General features: G+C 42.8%; 1 protein-coding gene across 2 annotated transcripts in view; it reads right to left on the bottom strand.

Moving 5' to 3' along the window:
• TMEM266 (transmembrane protein 266) overlaps positions 1 to 19051 on the bottom strand; it is an 85324-nt gene that overhangs the window by 57465 nt on the left and 8808 nt on the right. For both annotated transcript variants that reach the window (XM_071568143.1, XM_071568144.1), the window contains exons 2-4: positions 5715 to 5884; positions 3224 to 3324; positions 2011 to 2115 (exon numbers count right to left, since the gene is read on the bottom strand). In XM_071568143.1, coding sequence (XP_071424244.1) covers positions 2011 to 2024 — 14 coding nt within the window. In that variant the 5' untranslated portion in view covers positions 2025 to 2115; positions 3224 to 3324; positions 5715 to 5884. The remainder of the gene's footprint in view (positions 1 to 2010; positions 2116 to 3223; positions 3325 to 5714; positions 5885 to 19051) is intronic.

The raw sequence follows: 19051 nt of genomic DNA, 5'->3' as shown, positions 1-19051 counted from the left end.
AGATACAAACACATAAATAAGCAAACAAGTAAAAGTAAGTCAGACAAGAACTGCATAGAATCTCAGAGTCAGCAACTTAAAAGGCCTCTGCAAGGTCATTGAGGGAACACACCAAATCTCCCCAAACCTGTCTTTCACAGATCTTTCTGTGATGAACAGAAACCTCTCAAAGAAAAACAGCATTTCACGCTGCTCTATCTGCTTCAAAAGCACTAAACATAAAAGGGTGTGTTATAAACAAGCAAATACAGAAAAAATGCATGAACCCAAAAGCAAAATACTGATACAAAACAGAAAGAAGACATGTAACTATGACAACTAAAACCTCACTGCTTTGTAATTTAGATTAGTGAGCAATGAATAGCTAAACTTATTAATCATTATATACGAATCAACTGTTAATTAATGGATGCAGTTTGACCCCTCTTCCACAGTGGATCTGAATATTGATTCAAACAGTTTTGATGGATGGCAGCTTTGTTTCATTTAACTAGAAAGGATTGTTGTGTTATTTCAAATTAGCTCTGAAAGGAGAACAATGATTCAGAAGAATTATGGAGTCCTTCATAAAGACTATCTTAATTATCCTTAAGTACAGACTCTAAACCTGATCATGTATTCTAATTCATACACTAATGGAAAACCCATGCAGGTAAAACCAGTGTGCCAATGTATACATGTCTTTTTAACATGATTTATAACAAGATACTCCTTCTCTTGAGACTTTGACAGTGAGAGTGACACTGAGTCATGTGGGGGATGACTCCTCTGTGGGACAGAGCCTGCATTTCAAGGGTGATCCTGTGCAGTCCCAGCCAAAGCTGGTGCCTGAGTTTGATTCACAGCAGGTGCAAGTACCAACTTCTCCAGCTTTCCTCCAGGGCAGCCTGGGAACTTCTGAGGAAATCTCAGGCTGCTGTCAGAGGTTTTCAACAGCAGCTGTGAAGACACTCCTCTTCCACAGGGATATAGTTAAAAACTTCCTAGCACCCAACTTCCCTCTGTTGTTTGACTGCAAAAATTGCATTGGTGAATTTGTTTTAAAGAAGTTTATCAAATCTTCCAGTAATTTAAGCAACCTGATTAAAAGTTCCTTTTTTTCCCAGAAAAAGAGTACTTAACTGATGTGTAAGGATATCATATCATCTCAGGATGTGGATGAAGAAACTAAAACTCTGTGTGGAAGTTTCCATGGGTCAGAGCTTCACTGTTGGACTAACCCTGTCAGAGGGAAGACATCATTCCTGAACTAAATGGAGCTAACTGCTGCCAGCCTGACACAAGACAGTAACTTTAAAAACCAGAAAATGCTGTTATATCTCAAGTATTTGGCAGGGCAAGGCTGCAGCTGTGTCATGCTATAGCAGAAAATAGAGGTAAAAGGAAGTACTATTTAAACAACCTAAAGGCTTTTATTTTATTCATGTGTAATTAATAATGGAAAGTAATGAGATTCTTTGATTTTCAACTGAACTGTATTCCTCTGTAAACAATCTGAAATCAGAAACCCAGAGGTAGGAGCTAATTTTAGCAAGAATTTTCTTTCATTTTCACCTTTAGTGCCATCCTGTGGACGTTTACCTTTATAAGACCAAGGCAGTTCAGTTTTGTATGACAGAGCACACAATGATCCAAATTCCAGTGTTATAAAGGAATCTGGGAACAGGTTGGTGCTGCCTTCCCTCTCCCTCTGCATTCTAACACAGACTAAATGACAGACATAGTCTGATTTGATTGCAAAGAAAAACAAAAAAACAGACTAGTGTTGGCAGACAACTTTGGGACAGGTTTGGTGGCAGGAAAAAAAAAGATAGACATGAAAGTAATCTAATATCCTAGTTTTTAGCCACTGCTGTTAGTAACACATCAGACATGCCTACAACATTCACATTTCTACTGATAATTTACACCCTTTAGACAACTACAGAATGTTCTTGATGTCCCAACATCATTCTCCAGGTAGCACCTGTTCCCTTTCATGTAGAGCAAGTTGTGTCACACGGTACTTACTGAGGATTGGTCATGTTGGAGGATGCAACCAAAGCACAGCAGTTCCAATACTGAACTAATTCCAGCTGCTCTGCATGGACTTCTTAGCCTTGTAAGATTTGATCTCTGTGAGAAGCAAAACAAAGTTATCTAAAACATAGCTGAAAGAAATCCAGGGCTACACTGACTTCTGTGGTCAAATTGCAAGTTTGTTTAATAATTTTATTTCCCACAAGATTCCTTTCCAAAGCCTTTCATTCCAGGTTAATTCCTCCATATTAGGGAAGCTGTAAAGTTGCAGTGCATTTACTCATACACACAGACACAGATATATATACACCTCCATAAGAACACAGGTCTTGTTTCAAACCACTCCATTGTTGAGAAAGATAACCAAGATCAGAGGGAGAAGTGGATTTTCAAAGAAAGCTCATGACTTCAGGAGTGTAAATTCTACTGGAAACCAATTGATTTTTTACAATTTAACATCCATTTTAGAGATAAGCATTAGCTTTGTCAATGAAGTTCAGGGGTTTGTTTTCCATTTTCCAGTTTGAACTGTGTTCCTGACTCCATTTGTTACTTTAGAAAGTCTCTTCCCAGAATTAATTTGTGTTGTCAAACATTCTATATGGGCTGTTATCAGGAGAGTACTTTGATCAACTCAGTAACACCTTTGGGAAAGGCACCACATTTGCCTGTGGCAACATCTCCTCTTCTGCTTTCCTGGACCCACGCAAGGGAACCAGAATGGAAGAGGACAAGCCTGGGAGAATGAAACCTACTGATACACAGGTTTGAGAAGCAGGAAAAACAGAGAATAGCACAAAACAAACACAAATTCTTAGAAAAAGATACAATGAGAGACTTTGTAAAGCTACCATGAAGATTACATGCCAAATAATTTTTAAAAGCAACATCAAAAAAAACCCTTATTTTAATTAAACAGAAATAAACACTAACAAATTAGAATGTTATTGACCGTAACACCAATGATATGAAAAATGCTTGTTATACTAAGGTCACAGTCACTAGTCTGTATATATGTATATTATACTATACACTAGAGTCACTATTTTATATATATATATATAATTATATATATTATACACCAGAGTCCTTTACAGGCTGGATTGTTAGTCAGGTATTTCCAGGGCAGACATATAAATGTAGCTGCAGTAAAACCTTTGACACTTAATAATCACTTCATACAACCCCCCAAAATTGAACTTACATCTTTTGTAGAGCCATTTCCAAGGCTTTATTTCGTGTTCTGTAACCTTACAAAAATGTAAAATGTAGACAGTGCATTCTCACATTTTCCAGATGATGTGCCTGTGTACACAAGAAAAAAGGGTCTACACTGTGATCACCCTCCTCAGGTAGATAAATCAGCCAAAAGCAATTTAATTATTCACATGAAGAAACATGGACAACTTTAAAACAAAAGACTACACGTATTTTAGAAAGACACACACACTCCATTTATTTATAACCTTGTAGTATTTCTAAAGACAGAATAAGAAGCAATATTTTTTTAGATAAAGCTTTGCTAATACAGCAGAAACTTGATTTGACATCTATTCAATGTCAAGGGGAGCCTCTTCCCCAGCCTTTGTAGTCCTTAATTATTTTATTTACTATATGGAAGTTTCTTAACCTACTGAAAAACTCACCATTTATCTGTGAGACAGCACAGTGCTAACACCCCCCAGTCTCCCTCTCACAGGAGGCTTAGAAAACCAAACAGTGACAAAAACGTACAGATAGATTTTAAAAAAGTCTTATTTTTTAGATTAATCTCAAGATTTTGAGGGAACTGCAGTCATAATAGTGGGGCCAGCAAGACTGCAGTTCCTCCACACAGGACATGAACATTAAATATTTTGCCCTCCAGAACACAGTCTCTTTTTCCCCGAAAGCTGAAAAGTCAAGTAGTTAGCAAGTACAATAAGAGAACAAAAAATATGCAATTGGGTATATCTATATCCTAAATGGATTGCTGTGATTCATGCTTCTTTCCAGGTTTTATGCAAGCAACAGAAATGTCTTAACATATATTGGTATTTTGCAGAAACGTACTTTTTACCATCCACTCCACCTCATCTATCTGTTTTTAACTTCCTTTAAACCCCCCACCTTTTATAGCAACATGAAACACTTGCAACTTCCACAGGAAATTCCTGTGCAACTGAGTGGTGTTTAAAAAAAACAAGGATCAGCAGAGAGATTTTATTCTTCTGCACTTCTCTTGCATTCCTATGGGATACAGTGCAGGCACAGGGGAATGATGTGGCTCTGCTCCCCACCCACAGACAGGCAGAGGGCACTGCTCAGGTGTTCCATTCATCACTCCAGGGGAACTGTTTCCATACAGCCTCTTCCTCACCCAATACACTCCACTGATTCAGTAGACAAACCAGCCTCATCTCCTACAGTCTGATCTGGTGGAATTAGTTAACAGGTGCCGAGGTTGGGGTTTTTCCCCCACCTCACAGAACTGAGACCAGGCAGCACACGGGAGATGCTGAGTCACCACGGAAACATGGGCAGTGCCCATTTCCTGAGAGTTCAGCAACTGTTTGTTCCATGGTGTTTGTCCCACCGTCAAGGTGAGCACAGATTCCAAAGTTTAGCAGAACTAGTTTAAAAGGGAGATATGACAAAAAGGAAAAATCGTCCCACGACTTTCCAATGCAAGTTTTTAGTGGTATAACACCAGAAACATTCTCTGGATGAAATGGCTGACATATCTTGTGTGTACCAAAAGGGCAGTGCAATCTGATGGAAAGCATAAAAATTCATACACAAGTAGCCCAGCTTCAAATATGTGTGCTCACAGCACAAATCTCAGCACAGCTGACTCAGCTCTGCCCCCTCTGCAGCAGGTAAGGAAGCTGTGCTCTGTTCACTGAGCTCTTTCTGAGGCAAGATCTTCAAGGCGTTTCAAAGTGCTGGGCTTGCCTTGCCTTAAGCTTTCCTGTTCCCTGCACAGCTCCTGCACATGCCAGTGCTCCCCTCTGTCCTACTTCAGCAGCCAGGACCAGTTTATCACTGTGTGGGTGTGACCAAAGCTGTACATTCTACACCCTCTCTGCCATTTCCCACAAACTGTTAACAATGGACCATTGGCAGCAGCTGCCCAGGACACACCTGAGCCCTCAGGCTGGGAGCTGGATGGGAAAGAAGCTTGGGAGAGGAGTTGGGAGAACTCCCATCTGGGGAGTCCTTGGAACCTCCACACCCACCTGAGGGCTCAGCTCTGCTCATGGGCCAGCAACGATTCCAAAATCCCCCCTGACTCCCAGAGTCAGATCATCCAGTGTGGAACTCCCTGCCCTGGGGGAGGGACTGGGTGCTCCCACCTGCACCTGAGGGGAGAGAATCTTGGGCTTTGGGGACTTGGGGAATCACTCACTGGATCCAGAGGAGGACCAGACACTCGACAGGAGGAGCCCACCACTCTCCACCAGACTGTGACATCATCTGCACCAACAGGTTTTCCCTTCCTTTTACTTTGGACTCGGAGGAACCACGTGGGGCTCAGCACAGGGGCCACCAAACCCCCCTGTGTTTGTGCCCCAGGGGGCTGGGTTGTACTGCTGGGTTTGGGGGTTAAAACCAATTTGTCTTTGTGCCACTGCATTTATTGTAATATTGTTATTAAATTGTAACTCTGACTTATAATCTCTTGTGTGTTGGGCTTGTTTCTCCTGCTGGGTTACCTTTAAACCAGCACACCCTCTGCAGAGGGAGCTGCTGCAGCCCCTGGCTGTGCCCACCGAGGGCTCAGGTTCCCGCTCCTGCCCCACTGCATTTGGTGATGTTTCGATCAGCCTTCTACTGTCAGTCACCACACCTTGGCTGGAGCTTGATAACAGGAGATGAAGTCCAGCTGAAACAACACAAGGTAGAGAAGAGAGTTTGGAAAGCATATGATAAAACGCAGCACATGGTGCACATACAGTGTGAAGGTAAAAGACAAAAACCCAGAACCAAAACAGAACTCCAAAGAACTAGCTTAAAAAAAAAATCTATACTCCACTTGCACATGAAAACCACAGCTGTAGCACTGATTTAAGCACAGTATTACAAAATGTGTCACAGTGTAGTGGGCCCAGTTGGGGGTGGGGAGTAGGAAGATGGTTTAATTTAAGCCTTTTGTACCAAAGTCCCTACTAACTTGTACCCTGTTCAGCTGTGCTGAAGTCAAGACAACGTGATTCAGAGCTGTTTGCTGTACTTGCTCATGTTCTGAGAATCACCATGCAGCTGTAAGCTCCTGTACAAAATTCAGATGTTAACACCTGAGTTTGTGCCTTTATGAGGTTGCCACAAAATCAGATTCTGACATGTTCTCCTAACTAAACATTCTTCCACACAGTCCCCCACCAGCAGCACCTGGACAGGTTCCACTCCAAGAAAATGCCAGAGGCCACCCTTGGGGAGCCCTCGCTGTTGGCTGCAATGTGGGTTTGGGTGTCCTTGCTCAGCTTCAGCTCCTTCCTCTGCCCAGGGGCTGTTACTGAGAGCTGCACCAGGAACCTCATCTGGCATTTCACTCACCAGCAACAAAACTGTCTTTCTTTCCTTGAGGAAAAAAAAAAGGCAGGATGGCTTCCCTGATACAGGTCATAGTGCAGCTCCAAAAATAGCTGTGCCAGCACACCTGAAAGTGAGGGCAGGGCACAAACAGCACAGAGGAGAAAGACTTTAGAGCAGAAATACTCAAATCAAAGCTGATATGCACAGCCCTGGCCACTGGCAACATTCCACTGGAGTAAATGCCCAACATGAAAATGCTGAGGAGACGGAGGAAAGGGTGGAAAGGAAGAGGCTTCTGTGGAAGGTCTCCTTCTGTGGCACACTGGAGCTTTTTCCTTTGAATCTAGTCCAGATCACAAAATGGAATTTTGCTTCCTTTGTGCAAACAAGTTATGTTCTTATTTCAGTCTATAAATTCAAAGGCTTATAAAAACTAGAGCTCAAATGTAAATGATGTAAATGATGGCTGTTCAGGTGCCAACTGGGTAATCCAAAGGAAGGTATTTAGAAAAAGGGAAGAAAGGGAATAATCTGAACAAGGAGTGGAGGAAACACCGAAACAGACATTAGCCCAAAAGCTTTCAAATGGAAAGGGGAAGTGGGATTTAGGGGGAACTACATTTAGCTCTTGTGAATTAGCCCAGCCAAAGTTTTTTTGTGATTAACACCACGGATATCATCCCGAGGATCAGCACGAACCTGATGGGATCACTGCTGCAAGTTACATTTCTCCAAGAACTGAAATTTAGTCTCCCTGGGCCCAGCTCCTTATACCCACATTTAGAAAGTTTTATTGGTCATGTATATCAAAACTGTTTCCTTCAGCAATCCAGCAACTTGCCCTTCTGGAGGGGGAACCCGGATGGATCTGCACTTCCTTGCTTTGCTTCAGGTTGAACAAAATTGGTTTTGTTTTTTCCCCAATAGGAAAAATCACAGGTTATGATACTAAAAAAAATTTCTTTTGATTAAACTGCCCCTCCCTAATGCCTTATTTAAGACAAGAGTCTGATAGAGAATTTATTTATATGGCTCTGTATGGTGGATAAGGAGCATTTCTTTTATTTGTTTCTAAAACACCCCACACATTTAGATTTAGATTTGTCAAAAAATTATGGACGCAGACACACCATACAGAAAACAAACAGTAAATTAACTTCCTTAACCTTTAACATGCCCATGCATGTCCAAAAGGAAAGAGGCAGAAGAGATGGAGCTTTTTATTTCAAGTAAGAAGGGACACTGAACTTTGCATCTTTTTTATTTAAAAACGGTAAAATTTTCAAATATGTCACATGAAAAAAAAGGAAAAAGCTCTTCATTGCAGGAAAGGTATTTAGAATGGAAAAAAGTCAGGCATTCATAAATTAGGAAAGGGCAGATTTGAATCTGCTCATGCAGCCATAATTCTATCCCCTTGTGGGAGCATTCTGTACACTGAAATTAAGTAGAACACTGTCTGAGGAAAAAGGAGCATGTAATCATGGAACTAAAGACTCCCATTATTCTTAAGCCACACTTTCTAGAGAGAAGCCAAAGAAGAGCAAAATGATCTCGTGCACAATTACAACGGTCTCTTCGCAAATGCAACGTGATCTTGGTTGAATCCTGACCATCTCAGTCCCGCAAAACTGGACTAGAGGACAAGGCAGAGGAGCTGGAAGAGGAGTTTTAGAGGAGGGCTGATCCAATGCAGACTGAGGAGAGCCCAGTGCAGCCCAGTGCCCTCCCAGGAGCTTGCAGGGGTGCAGCACATGGCATTTCCAGACTGGAGAAACAGGAGGAGCTGCTCTGTTTGGGAAGGTTGTGAAAAGGCTCTGCTTGTGCTCCTTCCTTCTGCCCTCTCTCCACCTGCAGCCTGGGAGGCAGCAGGGCTGGGCACAGGGCTGCTCACAGGGCTCTGTGCCTGGCAAACACCCCAGCATGGACACACTCCCAGCACAAAGCTGAGCTTCCCGACAGCTCCTCTGGGCTCTGTCCAGTCCGTGCCACACAGGGGGGACTGGCACTGCTGGTTTGCTCGTGGCTCCTCAATAAACAACAGGCATTCATTCAGCCAGAAGATTATTCATTTGATCTCTTTCCCTGGAGAGACTCCAAGAGTGCCATTTCCCTTTCCACTTTACAAACCACCCTCATTCAGCTGCAATGAATTGATGACCCCAACACTTACCTACAGTTTCTGCACGTGGTGGGAGTGGAAGCAAAAGCCCCCACACCACGGGGGGCTCTCAAAAGAGAGCAGGCACACAGTTAAAAGGTCCCTTTACACGTTTGTCCAGCCTTAAAATTTGGGCCTGCTTAATAATGGAGAGCCCCAAAGCAGGCTTGGTGTTTGTCCTCAGGCCTGGGCACAGGGCTGGCAGCTCACCCCATCCTCCTGCACCTCTGAAGGTCTCCTGCTCTGCTGCAGCTGCTGGGCTGGCACCCACCGGCAGGGAGGGCTCAGCTGCCAGACAGAGGGCACCCCTGGAGCAGACACAGCTCCCAGGGGATGATCCCTCCTGGCATCCCAGCAGGGCCATGGGCTCAGAGGGGTGGCCCTGCCCCTGGGCTCTCAGCTGGCAAACTCAGCAGTGCCCTTTGCCGTGTGCCAATGCACATGTTGGTAGGAACGAGCCTGGCATCAACAGCTGCACTGGACTGAAAACATCTGCTTTGTTCCGCTCTGGGAAGCTGAATGGCTGGCAGAAGGGCTCAGTCAGCACAGAGTCAGGAGATGCTTGGACAAATTTCATAACACAGGTACTCCCCCCCAACCCCAGACTGTGCCATGAATCCTGGTTTTCAAAAGAAAAAAACCCCAAACAAAACCAATCAAACCAACCCCCCCAAAACCCCTTGACTCTCCCTTGGATTAAATATTACAATATTCGATTTGAAACCCAAACAGGGCTGGGTTCATACTTGCTTGGCTAACAACAATTCCATTTCTGAATTCTAAATTTTTTGGGATGACACTAATCTAGTCAAGTCATATTAAGCCAAATTATTGCTATTACAAGCAGATCAAGTACCAATTTAGTTTCAAAGAAGTCCAGTTTGCTTGTGTCTGTCAAGAGCCAACTCCTGGATTTTGCTTTTAGTTCTCTTTTTCTTCCTGGAACTGCAATGAAAAGCCACAACCAGAAAGCTGCACCCACATCGTTTTGTTTTCAAGCCAAGAAGGATCAGTCCAGCCACTCATTCAAATAATAAAGAAACAAACCAACTTGCACTTCTGAACATGCTAGAATGAATGCTTTTAGATCTGTAAGATACCAGGTCTCTGCTGATTAGATTTATCACAGTCTGTTAATGGCTCTCAAGGTAAGAATACCTCAGCAAACCAACAGCAAAACTTCTTTGGACAGAGCTGCAATTTCACTCAGGCTTTTAATAATAGAAGAGTAACACAAATCCTTAAGACAACCTCCCTTGAGATACCCTGAGTAGGATGGAGCCTCATTCAGGGGGTGACACTGTCAAACTGTCTTACAGGACACTGAGTCATGTGAAAGTTTCCACCTGCCATGAAAATGCTTAAAACTCACTACATTTTAGTTCTCATCCACAGTACCTGCTGCCCATCTCACTTGGAGGTTAATCTTCCAATAAAGACAAGCTTGAGGTTCTGCCCATACCCTCAGATTAATGTAACTTTCAGACCCCCTTAAGACTCTTCCTCAAGTTAATAATTTTAATTTTCTTTAGAACCTATCCTGAGCCTAATGGATTTTGGACTGAAAGGCCTTTAGAAATTTTAAAAGTATTCTCTAGTTTTCTAGAGGAGCTAATGTCAACCCAAATACAAAAGATTCACAATACTACAATAAGAATGGGGGAAAGTACAGAGAAAAACCTCATGAGAAATTCCTGGGATTTATTTAATCTCTTGAAGCTGAGGATTTCCATGCATCTTACCAATTATGGCTCTGTGAGGCCTGTAAATATTATATTTCTATATAAGGAGGAGACTGAGAAGTAAGTTCTTTAGACCACTTCTGTCTCTCATATAATCAGCAGTACAGAATCAAACCAAATCTAAGTAGACTGGTACTAAGCCAGTTATTAGACAAGACAAAAACAGCATCTGGAAGTAAAGGTTTCATTCTAAGAACTGACTATATTACAAATGTATTTTTCATAAATATCTATGTTCTATCCCTCATGGAAAGTACTGTGGGCAATCTTCCAGACAGAATGCAATAAATTTATATGAATTTATGGCTTTACTGTGTATCTTAAAAGCAAGTATATAATAATTAGGCCACTGATGTGAAATCCACTGCTCTTCTCTCAACCAGTGCTATGCTTTGTAATTCAGCTTTTGGAGACAAACAGCCCAGGTGTTTTAAATGCAAATTTACAAATATTTGCAGTATTTAATCCTGGTGATGCTTGTAGGGTAAACTCCACTCTGCAGGAGCACACAGATACTGGACCTGCAAACAGCATGGGAAGTGACTGTTCTTTTTTAACTAGAGGTAGTAGATTCATTAGTTATTTTCTATGGAACATCAGAAGGATCACTAAAGTATGCAAGAGCAGTATTTTCTGAAAATGTTAAATGGTCTGCACAGGCATGCAGATTGTTTCCTTTAGAATGAAGCTTTTGGCTTATAAATGCATATTAAAATGTACTCAGTTACTGGTAATTTAATATGCCATACATGGAAGTAAAAATGCCAGAATTATCTTCTTCCCCCTTCAGGAACATATAACCACCATCTCAGTCCAGTCCTCACCTCTTTTAAACTCTGCAAGAACAGAGAGGAGTGATACTCTTGTCACTTGAGGAAATGGAGAGCATCACAAGCTATGGAATAAATTCCAAAGAAGAGCAGAACACTCACACATGAACTCCCTTTGATTTAAAGGGAAAAACTGTCAGCTTGTGCTCTTCCAGTGATAGCATCAGAATAAATTTGAGATTAACTTCTCTGTTGCTGAAGGCTCACCAAGTTTACCCTTCACTAAGAAATTCACCTTATTTTGATGTAACACTGTGAGCCCAGAGCCAGTTTTTCCTGGGGCACACTAACTTGGTCCTCCTGCTAACACACTAAATGTGTTGTAAAGCCACGAGGATGGGACTCTGGGATTCAGATTTGAAAGTTCCCTCAGTATTCCCTCAGGCTTCTCTCCTGCCCTTTGAACCAGGGACCTGAGGACACCTGGTGAAAGGGAGCAGAGCTCACCAAGCTCCTCAGCCATGGCCCCAGCAGAACAGAAGGGAACAGAGGCCTGAGCAGGAAGAACAAGGCTTGGATACCTCAGAGGCTGATAAAAGATGTGCTGTGGTTCAAACAGAAGTGCTAATGCTGTGATGCTGCCTCAGGTGCTTGGACTTTAGTGCCTGAAGCCACTCCAGGGGCGTTCACAGGACTCAGCCATGGCTCTCCGGACCATGGTCCTTCCTTCAGGGACAAGGGGAAGAAAAAGAAAAAAAAATAAAGGACTTCCCCGCCTTAGAGGAGTTTTGATCATACACTTAAAAGAACTGTAGTGATAAGGGAAAGGAACTGATGAATCAAAGAAAAAAGCAGCAGATCCCCCCTTGGAGCTGCGGAAGTGGCCCCAGGGAACCCAGAGGGGCTGCCCAGCCCAGCCAAGCTCCTGCTGGGACTGCAAAGCAGCAACAAGGGTGGGACAGGACCTGTCTCCAGCTGCTCTGGCAATCCCAAAACAAACTTTGCAGTGATTGTTCTACTCACTACTTACCAAATCACAGCAAAATGGGAAGAAACAAGTGGCATATAAAAACATGTATTTTCAATTAAAAGTCATGCATGTTAATTCCTAGGCTGCTCTTTAAATATAGAGCCACAGGAATTCATTTGCAGATGAAAAAAGTTAGGGAGATGAACTGATGGAGGGAAGTTATTCCCATTTAAAATGCTTGGCACTAAGTCTGAATCAGACACTGGCTTTTGCCTGTGTATTAAATAATTATAACTAACATAATAAAGAAGATACAATAATTTGCTGTGAACAAGATATCACACTTGACAGTGTCTGCTGAAGAAACGCAGTACAATGGATAATTTTATGCATCAAACTCCTGTACCTTGGAGTTCAGTTCAGGGAATACCTAAAGCAGATGTTTGGAAAAAGCTTCAGGTCACTATTTTCTTTAAAACAGAAGATCATAAACCCAACTACACTGCCACACAGAGGAATCTTTGCCATCAATCCTCTGTGGCAGCACAGAGGCAGAAAAGCTTTGGCCACTGCTGTGTGAGCCAACACATCATCCTGCCACCCTCCACAGCTCTATTTTAGCAGTGTCTTATTTAGTGCTTCAAGTCCCATGACCCACATCCAATAAGGAGGTTCTGTCTAATACACTGAGCAGATAAAAGGATGCTTTTCAAGCAAAGGTTATGCAAGGGATCCAAACTGCAGTGCAAACCCAGAACAGTCAACAAATGCCAAGATCTAAATAGAACACATTTTTGTTTTTTAGCCCAGAACTCATCCCAGTCACCTGCTGGTAACTGAACCTGCTGGTAGCTGCAAACACAGACACAGATAGAGCAAAGAGGCTACACCCATATCAGCTTCTGGGTGAAAAACATGGAGAGCTGGTAAAACAGTTGGAAAAGTTTCAGAAATATTTTATGTATTAACACTGTATTAACCCCTCCAACCCAACCACTGTCTGCTACACAATCTATCAATCTCAGCCAAAGACTCACCAGCACTTTGAGTACATACTCCCTAACTAAGCCCAAAGACCACATAGGTAACAGATGTCAAAATCTGGATTAGCACTCACATTTCTTTTGGGCTGGCATTCAGTTGGTGAAAAATGCCACTTTCCAATAGAAGAAAAAGCCTCTGCTATTATACATGTAGGTTTTCAGGGTTTTTTTAAATACATATGAAAATATTCCAAAAATAAAATTGTGTTCTAAAGTCTCATTTGAATCAGAAATATAAAAACGCAAAACCAACAAAAATTCTCCAATAAAATAAAAATATCTGCAAGGAATTAAGATGATACTGCCATCAGGTGAGAGATTTACTGCACCTGACACTGTGAAAACAAGCATTAGAAAAGAAGCAGCCTGCTGCAGAGACAATAAAGGCTTTAAAAGGCAATATCTTGTGAGCCTTCATGTCTAAACTTCATAGCTCCAAAACACTGGTCCTGAATAAAATTCACTCTCCTGTGTTACTCTTCTCACCCTCAACATATTCCTTTCAAACACGATGTTGGCAATTGGCAGTTTATGACCTGTGGAGCTCACAAAGCTTTCAGATGATGCCAAGCACCTGTTCTGAGTGAGATGTCAGAGGAATCCACTGCAAACTCACTGTGAGACCAAGACTGGAAAGACACCAAAAGGACAATCAGAACCCTATGATTTTTAAGGTCCTAGAAAAAAACAGTCTTCCAGCCAACAAAGTTGGCCCATACTTTAGTTATTCACATGCTATTTAGAGACACATCAGGTGATTTAGAAGGCAGTTTTTAAAGTGATATAACCCTTGCTCCAAAGCACTTAATCTAATTTGAGACAATGTTTGGAGTAATAAGATCACACAGTTTTGAACAAGTGTAGGTTAAAGAGCTTATCAATACAGGCTGGTTTAATGGACCTCTCATACTTACTTTGATACTGAACACAGGATCTTTTAGGAGAAATTGCAGGATAAATAGCATGAGAAACAGGGAACACTTCAGGACAGAAAACTGTGTCTTGAATCAAAAATGAACAAGGTTTTGAAAACTTATTCCATTAACAAGTCATTGCAACAGCTGGGAATATTGGAAATGCTTTTCCACTTAGCACAAAGCAGAGGTGTGTCCAAACCAGGTGTGCTGAGCTTCACAGGACACAGTAGTGGTGCAGGGCAGCATCCAAAGGGCAGGGCAATAATCCAGCACATGCAGGCAGGCAAAAACCCAGTGCACACCCATCCCAGGGCAGAACCCTCCTGACTGCGACCGTCAGTGGCCTCAGCCCAGCTCAGGCAGCTGCACACTGGAAATGCCTTTCCCCACTATCTGGTGTCCTGCAGGCAGAGCACAAGGCAGGGCAGAGCTCCTTGCTCCCACCTTCAGCAGGACTGTGCCCCACTCCAGAAGTCCCAAGGAATACCTGTGCTCCATGTGCTGTGTTACTGCAGCAGGCATCCCACTGCACCCGTGTAAGGAGCCAACCCAGCCATTTGCCATTAAATCACTAAGCCTCCATTTGTTCTTGTGCAAAAACACGTGGTGAGCCATACAAATTACACACATACACACATTTTCCCCATCTCTGCTTTTAGAGGCCATGGCTTACTGAGAGAAACCATTGCTCTACTGTGTCCAGGCAGTTTTCCTCTCTGGATTAGCAGGCAGGATTATCCCGGCTCGTGCTGAGCCAGCATTGCTGCTGGTACCAGTTCCAGGCTGCCCAGTTTAAACCCACCTCAGGTCTAGCTGGACAAACTGCAGTCTGCAATGCAGCACCAAATTAACCATTTCACTCAACCCCAAATCCATTTTCCCTACTTACTGAGAAACAGCAGCTGACAAACTATGGATCTGGCATTCTCTCACATGCAATAAGATTTGCTGCAAGTATCTAAAAATACCCTGGCTGGCTGACAGCCCAAGGAACCGATCAATGAAAGTTCAAGAGGTGCATTTCACAGTCCAGATGTTCTCAAACTGTGCTCCATCAACAACTTACAGAGAGGGCTGGTCACATTGTGCTGACTTTTCTCCCCTTTGCTGTACCAGTTTGTGTCCAAAAGATGAAAAGCACATCTACAATCCTTAAAATATTTTTCCTTTTGCTACAGTTTGCATAAAAATATCACAGCAAAGCAATAGGATGAGAGGTCATCCCAGAGACAACTTGGTGGAATGTCTGAATCAGACCTGAAGCTCTGCAGCAGGATGACCTTATGGAGAGCTCAGAAGGCACAAAAATTACAGGATCCACATGGACACACACACTCTAGATAATGACAAAAATTAACAGCAAAAACGTTGTTCCTAACCCGACTGACACACTTTGTCAGTGGATACAGTGGAAAAACTTGGAAAACTGGGGAAGGGCAAGAGAGCTTACTTGCTTATTTAAGGAAAAACCTAGTAGGATTTTCTAGGCAAATGAATTGGAACAATGAACAGTGTTACTAGATCTTATTTTATTAAATACCCAAGCCTGAATGATTTCCTACAACACGTCAGTTATAAATTATTATAAAAATGCAAAGTAGACTTTGAAGAAAAGATGAAAACATTCAAACATGCACTTACCCATGCACCAAAACAAACACAAAACTACCAAAAGTGACAAAAATCTAAGCTTGAATACAAGATGCCCTGCACAGGGGATACACATCCTCTAGCTATGGACATGCACATCATCATCCACCTTTTCATTTGAACGTTAAATTAACAATTAGGAGCTTGACCATCACTGACACCACACACCACAACAGGAAGGAGGAAGCAGCCTGGGCCAGCGTGTGGATTCAGCACATGGATCCGCCCTTGTTCAAATCACAAAACCCCTTAATAACCCATCTTTTGGGGGGAAGAGAAAGTTTAGGCTGTAAGAGGTGAGTCATTAGAAATTATGTACCAGGTAGCTTCATTGCCCATAGCAGAGACCTGAGAAACAGGTCATGTATGGCACCTTTATATATCACTTTTTGTTTGATCTTGGCTTGCAAGTCCTTCCTTTCTCCTTTCCCTGCAAAGGCACACGCTCCCCATAGGAGCACAAATCCAGAAGCACACCCAGAGCAGCCTCTGAGGCTCTTTTGCTGCATTTCCCAGAGAGCAGCCTTAATTTTGCCAAATCAGAAGAACTACCAATCCATCATCTTTGTTACATGTTATAAAGCAGAGGGCTAAAGCAAAATTCAAATATTCAGTGCTTTTCCATGAAAAAAGTGCTCTGCAACTTCAGTTTGCTCCATCTTTCCTCCCCTAAACAGAACTTTTGCCCTTGGTTTTATGTCCCTGCTCCAGTCCCAGGGCTGCTTGATGATGGCAGAACACAATGCACATTCTATTCTGTGCCTTTTTCAATCCTAAATAATCCAGACAGACTCCCTGCTTTTATTAAAACACTGGGGTGCACTTGCATTTTTTGTTGAACACCAGCAATTCAAACTCTTGCCCATCATTTCAGTTACTCTTCAAGTAACCCTTTTTAATGTAAGCCACAGCATTCTACCTGGGTACTCAGTTCCTGGTGTGAACAAGAGTTTGGTTTCCCCTGGAGGTTCCTGTCTCCAAAGGACAGCTCAGCAGCTCCAGACACAGACCACCATACGAGCTTTGCTGCCAACACCCTACTAGCACATCCCTTTACAGACATGCCTCTAACTCAGCCCAGCTCACAGTCCTGCTGGGGTTGACTCTGGGGTTTGGGTGAGAGGGAGAGGTGATTCCTCAGCCCCATCAGGGTCACCGAGGTCACGGGTGCTGCCGCCTCGGCCGCTGCTTTTCACGTGTCTTTTGGCAGATTTATGGAGCAAGACAGATTCCCTTATATATGATAAATGCTACAATCACTGCCACCTCCTTAGGGAAGGCAGAGTGCTGATCACAGCTCAAATGGGCACTCAGCTCCCACAAAAAATACAACTTGTGTGCTGCAAGGCTGATCCTCCGCAGGCTGAGCAGCCACAGACGGGGAACGTGTGTTTTGATTAACTGAGTGTGCTGCACTTCATACAATAAAACCACTGCTTTGAATGGGTTTCATCACTTTTGTTGTCCTTTAAGGCAATAATTTTATCACCCTACTGCTTTTCTTTTAAACTCCATCTTGGGAAAAAGTAAGATGAAATCTAAATGAAAAGGGTCTGCTCATCCCTTGCTCCCCAGGCTGTGTAAAACAGAGTTCTGAAGCACTGGGGATTCTAACAAGCTGCCACTTGCCTCCAAGCATGAGCTTACATAAAGGAGGGCCCAGAGGAACCTGCAGACTTACCTTAGATCATATTCTGACATACTTGCAAGAATTATCAGCTATTGACACTGCAGTCAATAGTTTCCTATTCCACCTTGGGATCTTAAAGCATTAAAAGCCCAAGTAAATATTCATAAGGTAGAAATACTTTCTCTTCTACAGATAAGCAAAATAAGGTGTGGTTTGTGACAAAGACATGCCATTTCACTCATAAATCCTATTTGCCTGTCTCAATCATACACTTGTTCTTCTTCCCTATTTATTTTCCTCCCTTTCTGCCCACAAGCAGTTCGAGAAGCTTCTAAACAGTTTTAACCTTCAGGGCATTTTCTGTTTGGTTTGGTTTTTAATACAGTCGATGTTTAAACAGTCTATATGGTCCTGAGCATTGCTGCAAACACCCATAACAAAATTAAATTCAATAAACAAAAAAATCTCTTAGACACCTTCAGAACTGCAGGTATCACATAGCGAGTGTGACAGGCAGTCTGCCTCAGAAAAGCTTTCACTGAACTCTCTTCTATTTAGTTCTATCAGCTGCAAAACAGATGATTTAAAATAAAAATATTCTATGTCATATACTTCAAATCTAGGCTCTGAATGCAAACAGTGCCATTATCTGCTTAACAAAGACCAATTATTCAGTGAATAATCAAGCTACTGTGCAAGTTCTGAATGCCTATAATATGTTATTTGATAATATGGTGTCTTCTGACCCAGACAGAGCTGCCTACAGCATATAATTAAAGGTTTCAGATACATTATGCTCCTCTCCTGCCAAATGCTGTTCATGCACTGTGCTTTATATACTCGGTGAAACTAAGAGGAAAACAGTCTCTTTCAGACTCAAGTGCTTTGCTAAACCACCGAAACACAACCAATAAAACCCCAAAACCAGTCGTCCTTCTAGGGCAGGAAAGTACCACCACCTGTTTTTCTTCCAATACAGAATCCACCATTTTATAATTTCACATTTTGAACACTGGCCTTCCCTTTTTCTGTCTTTATTCTATGACAAAACCCCTGGCATTACCTTGTGATAGCATTACAGCCCAGTCAAGGCCTTACCTGGAGAGAAAGCTCCTGCCCCACACAGCAAACAACACAAAGTATGTTTTAAAGTGATTTTTAAAGCTTGTGAAAGAGGCACCAGGGCATGAAGTCCTCCCCCTCCTGACAAAACAAATTGTGCAAGTCTGTTTTCCCAGTCCCTTTGTCCATGTACCTTAATCCTCATTGGGAGGCACGAAGCAGAAGAAAGCTTTGCTCACCTCCCATATCCACTCAGGCCATGAAGTCCCTCCACCAAGGCAGGCTGTGGAGGTTGGCAGTGCCCTTGGGTGAGGATGGGGAATCCCTCTCACAGAGGATACACCCCCTCAGCTCACAGCAGGCACCACCAGAGCCGGGGATGCCAGTCAGTCACCTGGGCACTCCGGCACTGGCTGCGCTCAGAATGCGTCAAACATCACCAATTAGTCTTTGTTTGCTGGTTCCCTGGATCCACTGCTCTCCTACCCAGGCCTTGGCAGGCTCCCAGCTACTCCCACTGCAGTCCCTTCCCTTCCCCCAAACCAGGGAAATCACCTCACACTGAAAGGAGT

This window comes from Pithys albifrons, chromosome 13 (assembly GCF_047495875.1).
Source record: "Pithys albifrons albifrons isolate INPA30051 chromosome 13, PitAlb_v1, whole genome shotgun sequence".
Taxonomy (NCBI): Eukaryota; Metazoa; Chordata; class Aves; order Passeriformes; family Thamnophilidae; genus Pithys; species Pithys albifrons.
This window is presented reverse-complemented; position numbering and strand designations above follow the sequence as displayed.